Below are 16,883 nucleotides of genomic sequence, written 5' to 3' on the forward strand. Positions count from 1 at the left end.
TATACTCCCACCTGGTGGCCATCTTCACTACACTGATATTTTCATCACATCAGTGATTAGTAGGGACTTGCTGCAGCTCAACATTTGCATTTGCAGCCCACATTTGTTTGTAGCGTAATGGCCTCGAGTCTAAATCAACAATCATGCAAGTGCTTGAACATTTGGTGGTCACACAGAAAGTGTGGAATCAATCTGTTGACAGTTCATTTTTATCATATATTAAATCCATTTTGTTTTATATTCATATAGAATGTGGTTAAGAGTAAAAATTTAATATTACAATTTAGTGGATTGAATCTAATCTATAATTGAACTTTTTCAATTTTTAAGTTGGCATTTGTTCATTCATTTGTCCTCCTTTTAAAGTTTCCATAAAATAGGTCTAATATAATAAGACATTTCTTATTAGTAGTAAAATGTAAATGAGATAGAACTTTTGTGAGATACTGTGAGCATGAGTGACTTAAGACTACAGCGGCATAAAGACATAGTGTCACTGTCCATATTTTTTACAACCATCATTTTAATTGATCATCTCTTCAGCTTTAGAATCAGAGCATTGGTTTAGAAAAGGGGAGTCGTTTCAGCGTCTTTACCAACGCAGAGTTATCATACACCTTTATGACATCACATCTAATCAGATCATTTTAATCTTTCTCCCAGTTTATTCAGAACGCATGCTTACATGCACACTAGTCACTTGTTTGAAACAAAGTGCTTTTAGAGTGTCTTCGTTATGTGCTGCTGTGGAACATGTCTTCCAGGTAGATGGTGCGAAATAAAGTCACTCAACAAGGATACCGTTAGAATCACATAAAAAAGAATGAAGAATAAGCAGGTTTTTGAGTTTCATGTAAACATCAGAGCCCTAAAACAATTTTATAAGTGATCATGTAAACATTGTTAGACCTCAATGAGTCATAGGTTTTTATTCCATAACCTTAAAAACAGTTCTAGAACCAAAATATTGAATGCCCACCTTACCATTTCTTTCTAATAAGCTTTTTATCATCTCTTCCTCGTTTGTTTCAGATGCTGGAGTGAGTTATGATTTTGAAGGGATTTCTTGAAAACAATCAAGAATATAACATAAATTATAAATAGATATATCCTAAATATCCTGCCTCTTGCTGTTTTAAGAACAAAAGGTAGATACTGAAGGCCCGCTGAGTGTTATATCTTCTCGTCAGATAGAGACGAATGGCATAGCACAAATCCAGCCACACATACACACAGACAAGAACAGACAGACAGACACTCATTCATTTACAGTTGGCTCAACACTCCACCACTGTCAAGTACTTTATTCACAATAAGTTCATTTTTCTTCTTTAAAAAATCATTTTTAATATACAACACAATTTTTGACAAGACAACTCTGTTTACAGCTAAATTTGAGCTCTTGAGTTCCAGCTTCTCTCATAACCAAAGCAAGCACGTAGATGACAGGGGAGAGAAAGATGGAGCGAAAGGGACAGATGATGAACAAGGGTCCAAGTTAGAAGAAAGAAAGAAGAAAAAGACAGTAAGAGAGAGAGAGAGAGAGAGAGAGAAAGGACTACGCTTAGTATGATTTTTGTACTAAGAACCAAAATACTCAAATAAAAAGAGAAAAAAACAGTAATAAAAAACAGTAAGAAAGTAAGAGTTAAAGAGAAAAAAAAGCAGAGGTGTACCGGAATGCTGTATCCAAGGCAACCTCACATGCATGTCTGTCTTTTTGACGCTTCTGCTCTGTTCTGCCGTTTCAAAAGTCCACATACACAAACACACACTCATGCAAACTTGAGTGTGTGTGCCCCCCTATTCCAAGCGGGTGTGCATCTCTGGGGTTTGGAAGGGAGGGCAGCAGGGTAAAGGGGATTTGAAGAGAGAGAGAGACCTGGGGGGGAGTGAGAGGGAGTGAGAGGGAGCAGGGAGGTCGTCCCCAACACGTTTCTCCCTCCATCACTACCTCCATCTCCGGTCCTTCCCTCCTTTCCTAGAGCTGAGTTAAGAGTCTCTGTCTCCCGCATCACAGCTCTGGTCACCTTCTGTCCAACTGTGCCACCGTGTGTATGTATGTATGTGTGTTTTATATCTATAAATATATATCAATAAGCCATTCCATATCTGTGGAAACCTGATTGGCGGGTTAAAAACTGAGGAGCAGAGGCTGCTTAAGTTTGTAACGAGGAGAAAAAGGGGAGATAGTGGACTTACAATATGTCTAAGTTAATACTGTCATTAGTGTACTTTACAAAATATAAATCAGTAGTAGAGGGAGAACTTCTTGGGAGAGTTGTGTTGGTTCTGTTGAGAGGGATCTTCTTTACTGTGTATGTGTGTGTGAGTGCGTGTCACGGTGCTGGCAGGTAATGGGCACAAGCTCATGAGTCTGTCAGAACGAGCAAGGAGGTGGCGGGGGCAGGGTTAGAGGTGGACAGAGAGATGACGAAGAGGAAGGAGAAGAGATGGGCTCCTTTCCATGATGGACACCCATCGGTCAATCAGCCCTGGACTCCTCCAAGAAATGGTTCTGTTGATGGCGCCACCTGGTGCAAAAAAAAAAGAAGGAAAAAAAAGAGTCTGCAGTCAGATACTATTGCATTTACACAACATGCAAATAAGATCATGTGTCTTATCAGTCTGAATGTGGATGCAAGTGTGGTTGAGTCTTTGTACCTGCTATCTAGAAATATAAGTGTAGGTGCGAGAGGGAGACCGTCCCTCTGACTGGCCGTTGGTCGAGACGTTCAGGAAGTCCCAGATCAGAATGGTGTCGTCGTGAGAACTGCTGATGATCTGAAACTCATCGAACTGAAGGCGGAACACGCGGCCAGAGTGCTCCTGAAAACACAATGGACAAAGAAATGATGCCAACATGCTGTAAAAACATTAACACCATGAAGACGTATGATTTAAACTGAGATCAGGCCGAAGACGAGGGTTAACGCTTGTATGTAAGATTGGTGGTGAGCTTCTGATATCACTTCTCCATATCAAGTTCTCACTGAGAAACTCCTTCTGGACTTCTCCCACAGTTACAAAGAATCAACATTTTGAAACTTTGATGTGTGTCCACCTCTCCTCACAATGACAGTTGATGTAGAGGTGATCTAAGAATTTTTCTAAATATTTTGTCCAAAAACTAATAATAAATAAATGTTAGAACCATCTTTTCATGAAATGCAAAACAGTTCAGAAACAGATTTACAAAGGATACTTTTTAATCCATACTTCTTATCAAAGTTTCAACAAAAACAGAACATTACATCCAGCTGTCATATTAGAAAGCTTCTGCCAGGTGAACTCAAAATAAGCAAATTCAGAGTCCCTTTATCAGCTTTTCAAATGATTCTCAAAACCAGCAGCAATATAATGTTAGTTAAGATCTAGATTCAAATATAAACAGTTGAGATCTGTTGCCTCTGAAACTTGTGCATAAGCTCCAGTCAGCAGCCCTATGACAAACAGGTTTGATTCAGTGATACTTACCACTAGAGTGCGCAGACATAATGTGCTGGCGGGGGCTCGTGGGTCCAGGGCTGCCTGCAGGTCCCACACCTTTATCTTACTGCAGAGAAACATGAGACAACACAAAGTCAGGAACAAAATGTGACTCTAAGTTCCAAGTGTGTGTGTGTGTGTGTGTGTGTGTGTGTGTGTGTGTGTGAGACTGACCCGTCGTAGGCGCCGCTGACAATCCGTTTGTTGTCGAAGCGAATGCAGCGCACCAGCTCCTCGTGACCTTCAAGCACTCGCAAACATGCTCCACACTCGATGTCCCATAACCTGGAGAAAAAGGCCTTCATTAACACACATGGCAACAACATGCAGTCCATAATTTTTAGTTTTAAGTGCTAGGGTCTGGTAAAATGTGCAAGAAAAGCATCAGGATCATAAAATATGATATTAAAAGTACACTCTATTCTCAAGTGTTTTGGCCTCAGCCTTTTCGAAAACATTTTTATTACAAGTCACTTTTTCTTGGCAAATTGAAGAAAGTTTCCAATCAAACTGGTTCATGTGAAGTGGATTTGTATTCAATTATTACATTATGTAGAACACGATATGCATCTTAAATCTCTCACGTACCTGATTGTGTTGTCAGAGGAGCCGCTGACCACAAGACGATCTCTGTACTGTAGACAGGCAATACCACGCTTATGACCATTTAGAGTGCGGACAAACTCACAGGTGCTGGTGCTCCATACCTGAAGTGCAGAAAAAAAAAAAAACGCATGTATTTATTCAGATGACTGTAGCTTACTAAATAAATTCACACTTTTAGAATTAAATAAAATTTCTTCACTGAATGTATTTCTAGTGATATTTGATGTATCATAGTTAACATACTTCAAACCCTGATACAACTTTCAAACATCAACATTTCTTTATTCAATTTGTCACATCATCTGTCACACGTACTCCAAGGCCAGCTTTTCTTCAAACTTTATGAGTGGCTGCTCATTACCTTGATGGTGCGGTCCCCTGAAGCGGACACGATGTATTTATCGTCAAAGTCCACCACGTTGACGGCGGCCCGGTGTCCCACGAGGACACGGCGTAGGCTGATGTCAGTGGGAGAGGCCATGTCCCACACTGCAATCGAACGGTCCTTGGAGCAGGTGACCATGAGGCCATTTGCGAAGCGCAGGTGAAGAACTGCCTCATTGTGATGGATCAGTGTGTTCAGTACCTCACCTGTTGTCACCTCCCACACCCTGCAGAGAGGAGAGAGACAGAGAGGGGGGGAGGGGGGTGGCAGGGGGAAAAGAAAACAGAAGCAGGGAGAGATGACAGAATGGCAAAAAAAAGTGAAGGCAAATGTGAGAGAGAGAGGAAAGAAAAAGGGGGCAAAAAGGAAAAATGGGGATGTGGAAGAAAGATTTAAGAAAGAACAAAGGGATAAGAAAAGTGGGAAACGATAGGAGGAAGGGGTGTGTAGGAAAGAAAAATGAGATGGGGCAATGGTCAAAACCAAAGAAAATGATTTGGAGAAGAGAGAGAGTGGAAAAGATGTGTAATGGGAGGGTAGGAAAAGGGAAAACAATGGAGACATGAGAGAAAATTATGTTTATTAGTTTTACAATGGACACACACACACACACAGGAGCTGCTGTGTAAAACATGTTACTGTGCAGCACCGCTGGGCATTAAGAGTCAAATGCAGAACACACTGGAAAAGCTGACAACCAGACCTACAAACACAGAGCCTGTCAAGCTGTTGCTAAGGAAGTGAAGTCACATTTTCCTTGGATACCGCTCAGCGAGTACGGCCGAAGTGTGAAGTAATGAAAGAATTAATGTTGAGCTTCTGTGTGTAGTAGCCAAGCAAGTGTCAGCATACGCACACAAACACCAGGTCTTTAGATGTTTGTAATAGAACCCACTTTACCGGCTCGATGGATGACCTTTACAAATAAAGCTGCTATGAGATCAAACCTTCTTCTAATCAACTTCACATGTGCGATGGCTGAGATGTGTTTTGAATGAGATATTCTGTATGAGGTTGAGTGCAGCTTTTGAAATGATAGGAGACAGAAGAGAAGACATTTTTTCGACATATTAGAAGACGGGTAACCTCAGACAAACAGTACACACTATGTGGTTTTAAATATTTGGTTTGTGGATTATCTATTCATAGTATTCCTTTAGACTAAATAAACTGGTCACTTTCATGAAGGGGGGAAAGGACCACATCTTCTACCTACACATCCAACCCTTTTTATGCCGCATACGACAACGAGCACGCGTCAAGCCTCAACAAGTTGTCAAATGTCACTTTACGCCCAGTTTAATTCAGTTTGAAAAACAGAGGAAGACCAATCACACACTAGTTTTGTCATCATAAAGCCTGCAGCGTTTAACCGTCCCTTAAATGAATGAATATTAAACTGTCAGCAGCATTTAACTCAACACATACCTAATAATTCTAATCAAAACAAATCTCTGCCTCAAATAAATGTAATTAATTCAACAAGACGGGCTAACTGGTATGCACAAATACATAACCAGCATTCATTTGGAGGTTTTTGAGTCGACTCCTCTTCCTTCTGTCTGTTTTTTCGAAACCGCCTTCTATACGAGTAGTACGTACTACGACAAAATGCAGCATGTGCACAAATGTGAGATCTGCGGTATTCCAAAAATACCCGGATGTCTTACTGATTCCAGAAAAATCTACAGTATGCATCAGACCGGTGTCCCTGCGTACTGGTTCCCACAATGCAAAGCGCCTAGTCATAGATGGAAAAGAGTGACAGCAACGGCCATCGTAACAGGGGAATACACCACAATCAGACCCAACCACACACAGACATCATCAATGAGCTTTTCTGATTCTCCAAATCATGAAAATCAAAATGAACCACTTGACTTTTTCAGACTGTAAGTGGATGCTACACTGTCGCAGCGTTTGCCATCAAATGAGTGAATGAGTAATGGCAATTTCTCTGGAAAGCTCCGCCCCTGTCCAAGTTTATTGGTAGTTATCGTCAAACGAAATAAGATATCAACAACCGTCATAAAATATTTGATAAGCTTTGTCCATTGAGCATTCACAGCAAATGTTGTACCAGCTGGACCTAAGGTTTAGGAGGTCAAAAATGTGATTTTCAAACTATTCAAAATGGCGGAGAATCCATCATGGTGGACTTCGATGGTCCTAGAGGCTTTTTTGTAGAGCACAATGAGCTGGACTTGACTCTGATGGACAGTGTCATGGGCGTGGCCTTCCAAAAATTGAGTATTGTTTCCTTAATTCCATCGCCACCATCTGGTTGACTGGGTTCATATTTCTTGGGAAGGTAATGCACATCATTTACAAATCATCTACCAAGTTTCATGTTTCTACCTCCGTCCATCTCACAGGAATTTGAGCCATGGCATAAGACAGAAAATAAGAATTATAATAAACTCACACGAACTATTAGGTTCTTCCCCTTCAGGGTCGATACAGCATAGTATCGCAATATTATGAGATACGATATATATTGCCTCATGGCCGCCAAGAATTTATATTTTTATTTTATTAATAGCAAATACGCTTTTTAATTTTGAATTGCTGAAAGGGTTGCACAATTCAGTTTGAACAGGTTGCATTGTTTAAAATGACTGCAGTTGTACAGTCGTCCATACATGTTTGTTTTCATTCAGTTCAGTTAAATAGACTGAGAATTTTTTCTTATTTAACAAAACAGTTCTCTATTTTGTTTAATTTTGTGGACACAAAATGCAGTTAAAAAAGTGAAATTGCAATATATTGTATCGCAATTCTCAGCATATAACAATAGGTTCAAAATTGCAATAATATCGTATCGTATCTCTTTTGAATGTGAAGGTTTCTACATCTCTATTCAATGTGTTGCATCCAAACAAGATGTGCATCATACCTGACGGTTGAGTCAGATGACCCAGTTACGATGACCCTCTCGTCATACTGCAGACACAACACTGATCCTGTGTGACCGGTCAGTATCTTCAGACACTCCAGAGACTGCTTATCCCAGATCTATGAGGAGAGAGGACAGTGGGGAAAAAGTGAAGAAGAGGAAGACATTGACACAGGACGACACACAGAAGAGGAGGGGAAAAAGGGTTACGAAAAGGTTGCAGATTTGGGTCACGCTAAGAATGGCCTATTCTTGTAGCACTGTTCATGCCCCATTTTCCCCACTGTTGTGCTCAGCCCTGTGTGTGTGTGTGAGAGAGAGAGAGAGAGAGACATTCAGCTTCTTTCTGAGTGTGCGTCAGCCTCTTCAAAAATGAGAAGACAAATCCACTTTTTTTCCTAGTTTTCTCCATCCTCCTGTCCTCTTCTATCAGGCCAGACAGACAAGTGTAAAAAATGCATTGAGACTGGAGCTGAGCTCTAATATCGTGTAATTCACTTCATTCGCTCTGTCTCTATGTCTGCTGGTTTAGCTCAGCGCCATAGACAATAAGACGATAAGCTGAACTGAGCAGCAAGAAGAGATTTAATTCATAAAACACAAACCCAGGATGAAAAGAAACAACCACACACAAAGCAAGCAGTGCTGCTCACAGCCATCACCTCTGGCTCTCTTCCCTCCTGGTGCAAATAGGTTGGATGTTAATTAGCTCTAAAGATCATGTTAGGCCTGTAGGCTGGCTCATACATGCACAATGAAGCTTTCCACTACACTAATAAAACAAGAAAGTTATAAAGTTTAAATTTGTATCCAAGCTGAAGTCTAATGTATTGTGTAACATTCCTGTATTCACAGCTATGAATCACACTCATCATACTAAAAAAATACAGAAATATCCAGTAAAAGTGTTGTAATGTTGGGAGAATGTGTTGGTTTTTGTAAGAAGGATCAATACATAAAAGAGAAGTCCAAATTCATTTTGTCAAAAGCTTGGATTTCAATTTAAGAGATTCACATCTTCCTGCTTTTGTTCCTGGGAATGTGACTTTGCTTTAAGGATTGGTCATTTAATTGCCTTTTCTACTAACGTTGATGACAGAAATGATTTGACACCAAAAGGAAATCAAACTAAAAATAGGCCTTTTATACATTTGTAAGCCACATACTACAAACACCTTTACAGATGTCAAGGCAGTTTTGAACAGAAAGTCAAGAAAGCTGCCAACAAGTGTATGTGGTCAGTGGCAAAGATAACTAAGAGACACATGTTTTAATTTCACAGATCTGTTTTTGTGAATGTACCTTGATGGAATTATCCCTAAGGCCACTGATGATCTTGTCATCGTCGTACTGCAGACAGTAAACCCCTTTACTGTTTTCAGAGCGACACTGAATCCTCTGCAAGTTGTGTCTGCCGCACCGCCAATTAGCCTCAATAGTCTGGAGGTAGGGGACAAACAATGAGAAGATCAAACACAGAAGTGGATCAAAGAAGCAAACAAGTATAGATGACCAGAGAGATGATAGAGGCTAATATCCTGGTGGGTTAAGTTATTAGAGGGGATTGATACAGACACGAGATCTAGGTGGTAACACCACTTACATTAATTGAACTTAAGAATTTAGCTGTCGTCAGCGTTTACTGCATGTACAATTAATCACACTGCCTATCCTCACAATGAATCAGTCATGTGTAGGATGGATATTGTGGCCTATTCTGTATGAAACTTTTTAAAGAAAAAAAGAAATAACAATATCAAGTACATAAATAAAAACTGAAAAAGGAATAAAATCAACAACAACAAAAATCATCTTAAACTGAAATGATCTCTATGTGTCTTACCTCTATGTCTTGGATGATCTTGGGATAAAGGGAGTGATAGTAGGAGTTGGGTGGGACCTCTGTCGTGCGGTTCTTGAACAGATATTTCTCCCTGGGGCAAAGATATAAGAATATCATCTGCTTTGTATCGACTTAAGTTCAACCCACCCCCCATTTGTAACTCAAAATAAACACTCAGGATCTGCCAGGTATGACCTTACTCCCCCCTTCCCTACCTAAATCCAAACCACTGAAAACTTACAAGCAACATCAAAACAAAACGTTTACCCAATTCCTCTCTAAGTGTGATTTCATACTGTATTGTATTGTACCGTATTAATATCTTCCCCAAAAGCCAAAGATGGATTGCTAAGCCTGTATGTGTGTGTAAGTGGATCATTGTCTTTTCTCACCACTGGTGTCTCTCAGACAGGCCTTTCCAGAGCGGGTCGGTGCGGACCATGCGTTCAATGAGCTTCTTCCACAGCATCCCCTCAGAGATGACCCTCTGCCACTCCTTACACACCAGCTCTGCTGAGCATAGCGAGCGTGCATCCAGGAAAGACAAGATGTTCTCTGCTATGTGATCCAAGCCTTGTGCTAAAGAGTGGGAGAGAAGAGGCAGAGTGAGCACACACTCCAAAATTAATAGAATATCATCTGCTCAGTTTATCTGTGCCTGGGGGTCATTACGCTAGTTTGTGTTCAAACAGTAATCTGTGCTTTTTTTTAAATTTAAAAATGCTTTTTGAAAATAATCAGATAAGCGCAAAATAATGTAATTCTAATAACACCGCTTCTATAGTAAACTGTATGTAGTTAGATCTTGTTGCTGTTAATGTGTTTTCTTCTCTCAATCACAAAAGTCATCCTGACACAGCAGAAAACAACTCCTGTAAAGGAAGGCATTTGTCAAAATGATATTAAATACATATTTTCTTGGGTGTGCCTAACTTAACAATCAGACTGTTTTTGTACCTGGCAGCGCAGTGATGAAGTCCCTCTGCAGCATGGGTTTGAGGTAGGAGTTGATGTGGCCGTGCTGGTAGTGGCACATACGGGAGATCAGGCGTTCGACAAACTCCACCTGGTCAGCCTCCGACCACTGGTCAAACAGAGCGATGCAGTGTTCCTTCTCCTTCTCGTAGTTCCCTTCTGATGGACGCTTGCGGGGCCCCACAACAGGACCATTACTAAGCTGTAAAGATCAGGAGATTGGTTACATTTGAGTTTATTTGTTTTACATTGTTAGTAACATGAAATAATGATATACAAAACATGGCTGTTGTTAGGAACTTCAAAAGAAACCTTTAGTTGCTGTATAAATTATTCTAAGAAATATGTCTATATGAGCAGAAAACTTTAGGAACCTTTAGTCACAGTGTGTCCTTTTAACAACATGTGCAGTAGCCTCATATTGTTTCAGAATGAACTCAATTAAAGGTCAGTTTCCATTGCTGAGGGTGAAAGCTCTGTGAACAACAAACAAGTCTGCAGGGTTGCTGTTGTATAAGTGGGAATAAACATTTTTTTTAAATAAAAATGAATGTTAGAATCAGTCAAAGACTTTAACCTCAAACAGAATGTCATTAAAGTAGCTGACTTCAAAGTTTGAAGTGAATCCAAAATAAACTTCAGATTGTATTTTTATTACAAGCTTGTTATATTAATGACTTAAAGCCAGTAAAAGCTGTAACTGGAGTACATGAAACCTAAAGCAGGGCAATTAATAGAAATTGAATTGAGGCGCTGAGCGTCCAGCCACGCACATCCAAGATTTTGTAACAACGCGAACGGGTTCGCGCTGACCCCGTAGCAATGATTGGCTACAGGGCCCGGGAGTACTTTACTTTGGGCCGTGTTGAGCACTGAGCTCTGTGACAGCAATCAGTATGAAACGCTGCGCCAACCGCAAGAAGCATGAATCCGGTTTTAGTGTCAACAATCTGTAGCATAAAGTTAGTGATGTTACAGCCTGCTGTAGAATGTTATGCTGTAAAGTAAGACAAACTCTGTTACAGAGCGCTGTGTTCGCTACTAAATATGAAGATATACCCTCTAAGAGCAGTGCAGTGCGGCTGCAGCACGCAGACACACACACGCATCCGCTAACTGAACAGTATGTGTGTGTTTGTGTGTTCAACATCTTCCAAGCTTATACAAGAAAAAAGACCAGATAAAAAGACTTAAAAATGACTTGTGTGTCTTTCTTTTCTGTGCTGATATTGTTCTTAAGCACCGAAACCATCAATAATATAATTTATTAAGGTCAACGTGTGGAGCAGACATTGAAGGTGTGCGAGAACAGAGTCTGTGCTTTTTCTTATAGTTCAAAAGAAAATGAAGCATTAGTGAAACATGTTTAAATTGGATTTTGTTTGCAATAAGGAGATAAGTTATTTTATTACCACTATTTTAGAGAAGTTGATTTTTACTTAAAAGCTCAAATGTGACATTATCGATTCAACTGATGCTTTGATTTCAGTTTAAAATATTGATTAAATATCCATACATATTTCATCTGTGTGTTGCCTTAATTTCTTTAAAATCATAAAGTTATGCACTCATTAGAAAAAATATCCCAGCTCTAATAGTTGAGCACATTAACAGTACAGACCTTGTCAGTGAACTAGGAGGGCAAACAATAAAGTAATCGTTCATTAATCGTAATCGAGGTCAAATGTTCAATCATAATTTTGATTTGAGGTATAACCGCCCAGCCCTAATGTAACCTGTGTAGGATGTTTGTTTTGTGAAGAGCTTCCAATTCAGGTTATTCATTTATACATTATATGTCACACAAACAAACCTTGAGAACTGTGTTCTTCTTTGGCGACAGATCATCCACCAGATTCTGTGACTCCATACCTGATGTGTTCTGTGGATAAACGACAAAGCAAAAACAATGTGCAGGTTAGTGCTTTGTTCTGTACACGTGTGTGCGTGTGAAAGGCAGTGTGAGAGCCAGGGCAGCGGTGTGGACAGCGCTGGACACAAGAGTACCACAAACACAGCCAAGGAAAAGTTACTATTATGACTTTTGAGGCGTGCACGCACAAACACCCGTGCACACACATATGGAGCGAAAAAGAATCGAGCACTGCAACTTAAGGTTTCTATTGGCTTGCATGTCTGTGATGGGGGCTGAGTAGTCTGGACAGGAAATTAAACTGGAGCATCTTGGGTATGTCACTGGAAGCAGCTCAGGCATGACTTTAATGAAACTAAAATCAGATATTGGTCTCAAAGCATATAGAAAGGAGATCAAAGAATGGGAGGTAACCTTATCCCGCCCATGAAGTCCTTAAAGATTTGAGTCCTTAACAGGTGTATCACAAACAAGCTAGGGAGACTTAAAACATTTTTATTACAACAGGTTAAAGGCACAGTTACTTGTCAGTAACAGAGTGAGAGGCTGAACTTCCATTTTTGCTCTTACCTCTAAAACAACAACTACAATAAATGAAAATAATGACCAAAAGCAGGTTCCCTGATGCTGTAATATCATAAATCTAGCATCCTTCCTTACATACACAACCAACATGAGAACCTGAGGATATGTTGATATATTGGTGTTAAGAGTTCATCTAGAAATCAAAAGGTTTCCATATTGTTACATCTACATCATCAATACATTTGCAATGTCCTGAACCACAAAGACCATTTAAAGCAAACACTCTTTTCATGACATAACTATATATCGAACAAAGGAAAAAGAATCATGTTAATTGCAGGTTTCCTATTTAGTTCAAATTCATTTCCTGGAAATGTGTATTTCCTGTTCTCTGATATGTTAGCAAACATATTTGGAGAAATGGGCCTCAGAAGCCTGAGTGAGTGGTCAATGGTATAGCATTTCTGTTTAGGTCCTGAAAGAACCAAAGTCACAATTTGTCTTTGTTGGCAATAAGACACTAGAATAGACTCTATTCTTTCTTTATATATTACTCGTTTAAAAGTTGGATTTCTTCGGAAGCTGAAGTACTGCCATCGGCTGGCTGAACTTGGGCTGATCATCGTTATAGATGTACCATGTTGCCTAGGTATTATATTCTAAGATTAAACCAGTAACCCCTCAAAAATGTTCCAGAGATTTTCTCTGACAGTGGGGCGATCACATCCACAAAAAACAAACAAAAGGACAGACAAAGGGTCAGCTACCAAGTCCAAAGCAGATAGGACAAGAAGCCAGAATGGCACCAATGGTTGGAGTTGATGGTCATGCAAAGCAGATTAAATAAAAGAAGAATAGAAGGAGAGAAAAATAATAACAGACAGACCAAGATGGCCAGGCAGGCAGGCAAGCAAGCATGTAGCCTCTCAGAGCTTGGAAGGAAGACCCGCCCCCCGCCTCGGCCCTCACACCTCCAGGTAGAAGGACAGTAAACATTACTCATAAGTGTGGTATTATTCTCTGGTACCCCTGGATTATTACTCTTCACACACCAAGTATTTGTATACGCTAACAAGTTTTATCGTTAATGTCTCCAGTTTACATTATCTAACAAAATGATTGTTTGAATTCTTTGGAGTTCTGGGGCCTGATTGAGATATGTGAGCTGATTTTAAGTGATTATAATTCAGTCAATTAGAGTTTATAAAGCTACAATTCGGTTTTAAGCAGCAAGAGTTTGAGGTCGCACCAGAGAAGGACCTGAGAGCAGTGTGCTTCCAACAGGGAGGAAAGGGCAACGGAAGGTGAGGAGGTAGGAGGGTGAGTGGATGCTGTCCGCACCAAGGTGGTATGACGAGTTATGTGGAGTGGGGAAGAAAAGTGAAGGATGAGGAGATGGCGAGGGAGGAAGGGTGGGGAAGGGAGAGGAGGAGGAGGAGCAGCAGAATTAAGAGGAGAGAGGCAGAACCTGGTTGTGAGCCCGGGTGGAGGGGATGCTCTGCAGGCACCTGAGTGCACACAAACTCTCAGCCACCGAGGAGCAGCCCAGCCAGAGAGAGCGAGGCACAGAGCACTGTGTGAAAGAGAGAGAGGAAGGGAGGAAGGGAGGAGAAGTGGACAGGGTGAGGGAGGTAGAGAAAGGGAGGAGCAAGAGACCCAAGATGAGAAGTAAAGGAAAAGAGAGAAGGGGGTTGATGAAGGTAGTCGGGAGGGGGAAACCAAAGGAGATTGTTGGATGGATGGATCAATGATTGTCCGGATGGATGTAAGTGGCAAAGAGTTTGTGAGAAACAGGACAGGCAGAGTGCGGAAAAAAGTGTAAGAGTTCATAAATAATAAAGAAAAATAAATGAGATTTAGTTTGAAGTTGAGAGAAGGTATGTGTGTAACCATCAAAGGTGAGGGGAGGAAAAAAAGGGGAGGAGGTAGGGGATAGTGAGGGGAAAAACCAGTATTAGAGCTACACACACATTGGCACAGTGAGCGCAGGAACACACACTCCTCCACACACAAGAAACAGACTGATAAACATACACACAGAAGCATTATTAGACATGAATTGGGTGGGGATAGGTAGAGGAGAGGGAGGGGCTATGGGTAAATTGTCAATTGTCGCTTTTTTTATGCGAGAGACCCCATCCACTGTTCTGCCATCCCCACTCCCATGAGTGGTTAGTGAGTAACACTGGGACAAAAAAATAAATCAAATTAAATACACAGACAACTAAGAAGTTTTTTGTTTTTTTAGGCCTTGAGGAATACAGTCTCCAAACCTAAGGCAAATGTAAATGTTTAAGTCTCCTTCAGTGCAAAGAAATATTCATGAATGGTTTGGTCAACATACAAAGTTCACTGTTCAACACTAATAATCTCCCTTCCTACTTGATTTCTTACATCATGCAAATACAGTGCATTTCTGTAGTGGACTTTTAGAATTAGTGTTTTAAAATTGAGTTGTTAAATATTTAAAAATAAAAATAAAATAAAAATAAGTTACCAACAAAAACAAAAAGAGCAATGTCTCTATCAAATCTTTATCCACTGTCTTTTAGTAAAGTCGGTCTTTGTTGGCCTATAGTTTAACTTCAATGGTGGTAATAAGTGGTGTTTGTAAATACTCATCCTTTGGAAATCAATGACATTAAGTGCTCACTTTGTTGTGTTTTTGTCCCGGTTTGGGTAAGGCACCTTTGGTCCACGTAATGTAATAACAAATAATCTTAAATATTACACCCAGGCCTTAACTTGCTTTGTCAACACAAAGTAGGGAAACTGATCTGTCTGTGAGCGAAACCTGAGGGATGGGTCATATCAACAACTACGAAACAACTTGCAAACTTCACAGTCCGTGCGATGCCCCGGTGAAACAACCACATCTGTAATCCCAATTTATCTGGCGTCTTCACTGCGACTTACTTTGACCTTTCTAAAACATTATTGGTAGCTACAAGTAAGCTAACGTTAGCATGGATGCTTAGCTCACGAAGACAGCTAATCACTTCACGGGGAAAAAAACGATTTTACACTCGTTTAGGAAATCTAAACCTATGATGTTGAAAAAACAAAACAACAAACAATATCACAACGACAGCTTGACATCTCATGTTATCAAAATGAGATACTTACTGCGCCGGCCAACCGACTGATTTTGCAAAGTAAAGGCTGTCAAATGTAAGTAGCATTTTTCTTTTAGCATGCTGGCTAATAGGCTAATTGCTACCTCGCTAATCGTGGTGCCGCTGTGTGAATGAAAAGGCACTACACTTCCTTCTACGCACTTTAAAAATATAAACAGACAGGCAGCAGACGACTGATTTTAACTACATTCCCCGACATCGTGGCATCGGTGTAACTGTTCGGCACATCGACTACAATGTCAGTCGTCTTCACATGAACAAGAAAATATAACATACCCATAAATTTACGTGGTTCATCGCCTTCTAGCCAGTGTTAGCTGGACGGCTAAGTATCAGACAGGGCCCTGTTTAAAGTGGCGCAGCGTCACCGCAGTGAACGCTACCCCGAGACTCCTGGGCTGTCTTCGGCCGAACGACTGAACATCCACCTATTAATGTCCACGCTGATGACCGGATTAATCCAAAACATGTGCGTTTAACATTCGTCTGATGTTGACGTGTGAAGTATTGTTAATCAAAGTGAGCAGTGTGCGGACATTTTTAAGCAGAATGTATCGCTAAATTCAGGCCCTCCCTCTGCTTTCTGGTCCCCCCCCCCCTCCTCCTCCTCCCCTCCTTTCTCCTCTCCCTCTCCCGACAAGCCGCTTCAGCCCATTCCTGCCGTCGAATCGAGGCTCGGCGCCTCGCTCAATTTAGGAACGATACGGATCACCTCTGTACGGCCAAGTTGCCTTCTGAGATAAATCTTACCATCAGTTCCAGCGTTTTGTCCTCCATCTCCGGCTCCATGTTGACGATCCCCCCCGACACTCGCTCTGAAAATGGAAACCCAGCCCTGCGTCGGCGGCCCGCAAATGCAGAGACGTCATTCACTTCGCTCAACCACACAGCTTCGGTAGGGCAGTGTCAAAAGGGTGGGTGGGGGGTGGATGGGAACGCCCATGCAAAGAACAAATGTTCTGGTTGGATGTATTTTGTCAAATGGGCGGGGTTTCACGTCTTAGCCATTTATTGATTGGCTTAACGCGCTACCGGAGGCGCCCTCCCGGTGACTCCCCCAAACAAAAGGGCAAATGGATGAAGATGCTGTTGCTATCCTGAAGAGGAATAAGCTAAGGCAAAATCAATCATCCGCATAGCTTTGCCATGTGATG

At 40.9% G+C, this 16,883-nt stretch overlaps 1 protein-coding gene across 4 annotated transcripts; it reads right to left on the bottom strand.

Annotated features, from left to right (window-relative positions):
* Positions 1-1,261: 1,261 nt before the first annotated feature.
* On the bottom strand, positions 1,262-16,635 carry fbxw11a (F-box and WD repeat domain containing 11a). 4 transcript variants are annotated; one of them, XM_065958710.1, is made up of 14 exons: positions 16,480-16,608; positions 14,061-14,165; positions 12,008-12,076; positions 10,177-10,396; positions 9,612-9,798; positions 9,220-9,310; positions 8,679-8,816; positions 7,377-7,495; positions 4,457-4,706; positions 4,078-4,196; positions 3,664-3,774; positions 3,478-3,556; positions 2,665-2,829; positions 1,262-2,534 (listed from the first exon to the last, which is right to left on the bottom strand). In XM_065958710.1, the coding sequence occupies exons 1-13, from the start codon at positions 16,516-16,518 to the stop codon at positions 2,668-2,670; spliced, it is 1,689 nt and encodes a 562-aa protein (XP_065814782.1). In that variant the 5' UTR covers positions 16,519-16,608; the 3' UTR covers positions 1,262-2,534; positions 2,665-2,667. The 4 variants fall into 4 exon arrangements, with proteins under 4 accessions (XP_065814782.1, XP_065814783.1, XP_020498257.1 ...); XM_065958711.1 differs by lacking the exon at positions 16,480-16,608 and adding an exon at positions 16,006-16,284; XM_020642601.3 differs by lacking the exon at positions 14,061-14,165 and having other exon boundaries at positions 16,480-16,635.
* Positions 16,636-16,883: the final 248 nt, after the last annotated feature.

The sequence above is a fragment of the Labrus bergylta genome, chromosome 9 (assembly GCF_963930695.1).
Source record: "Labrus bergylta chromosome 9, fLabBer1.1, whole genome shotgun sequence".
Classification (NCBI taxonomy): Eukaryota; Metazoa; Chordata; class Actinopteri; order Labriformes; family Labridae; genus Labrus; species Labrus bergylta.

Bases quoted from the DNA above. Each gene is read 5' to 3' on its own strand.
- fbxw11a (XM_065958710.1), bottom strand. From the start codon at position 16,518: ATGGAGCCGGAGATGGAGGACAAAACGCTGGAACTGATG. The intron at 14,166-16,479 runs GTAAGATTTATC...TCTTTCACACAG, and splicing joins ACAAAACGCTGGAACTGATG to TGCTCTGTGCCTCGCTCTCT. The intron at 4,707-7,376 runs GTATGATGCACA...TCCTCTCTGCAG, and splicing joins TCATCTGACTCAACCGTCAG to GGTGTGGGAGGTGACAACAG.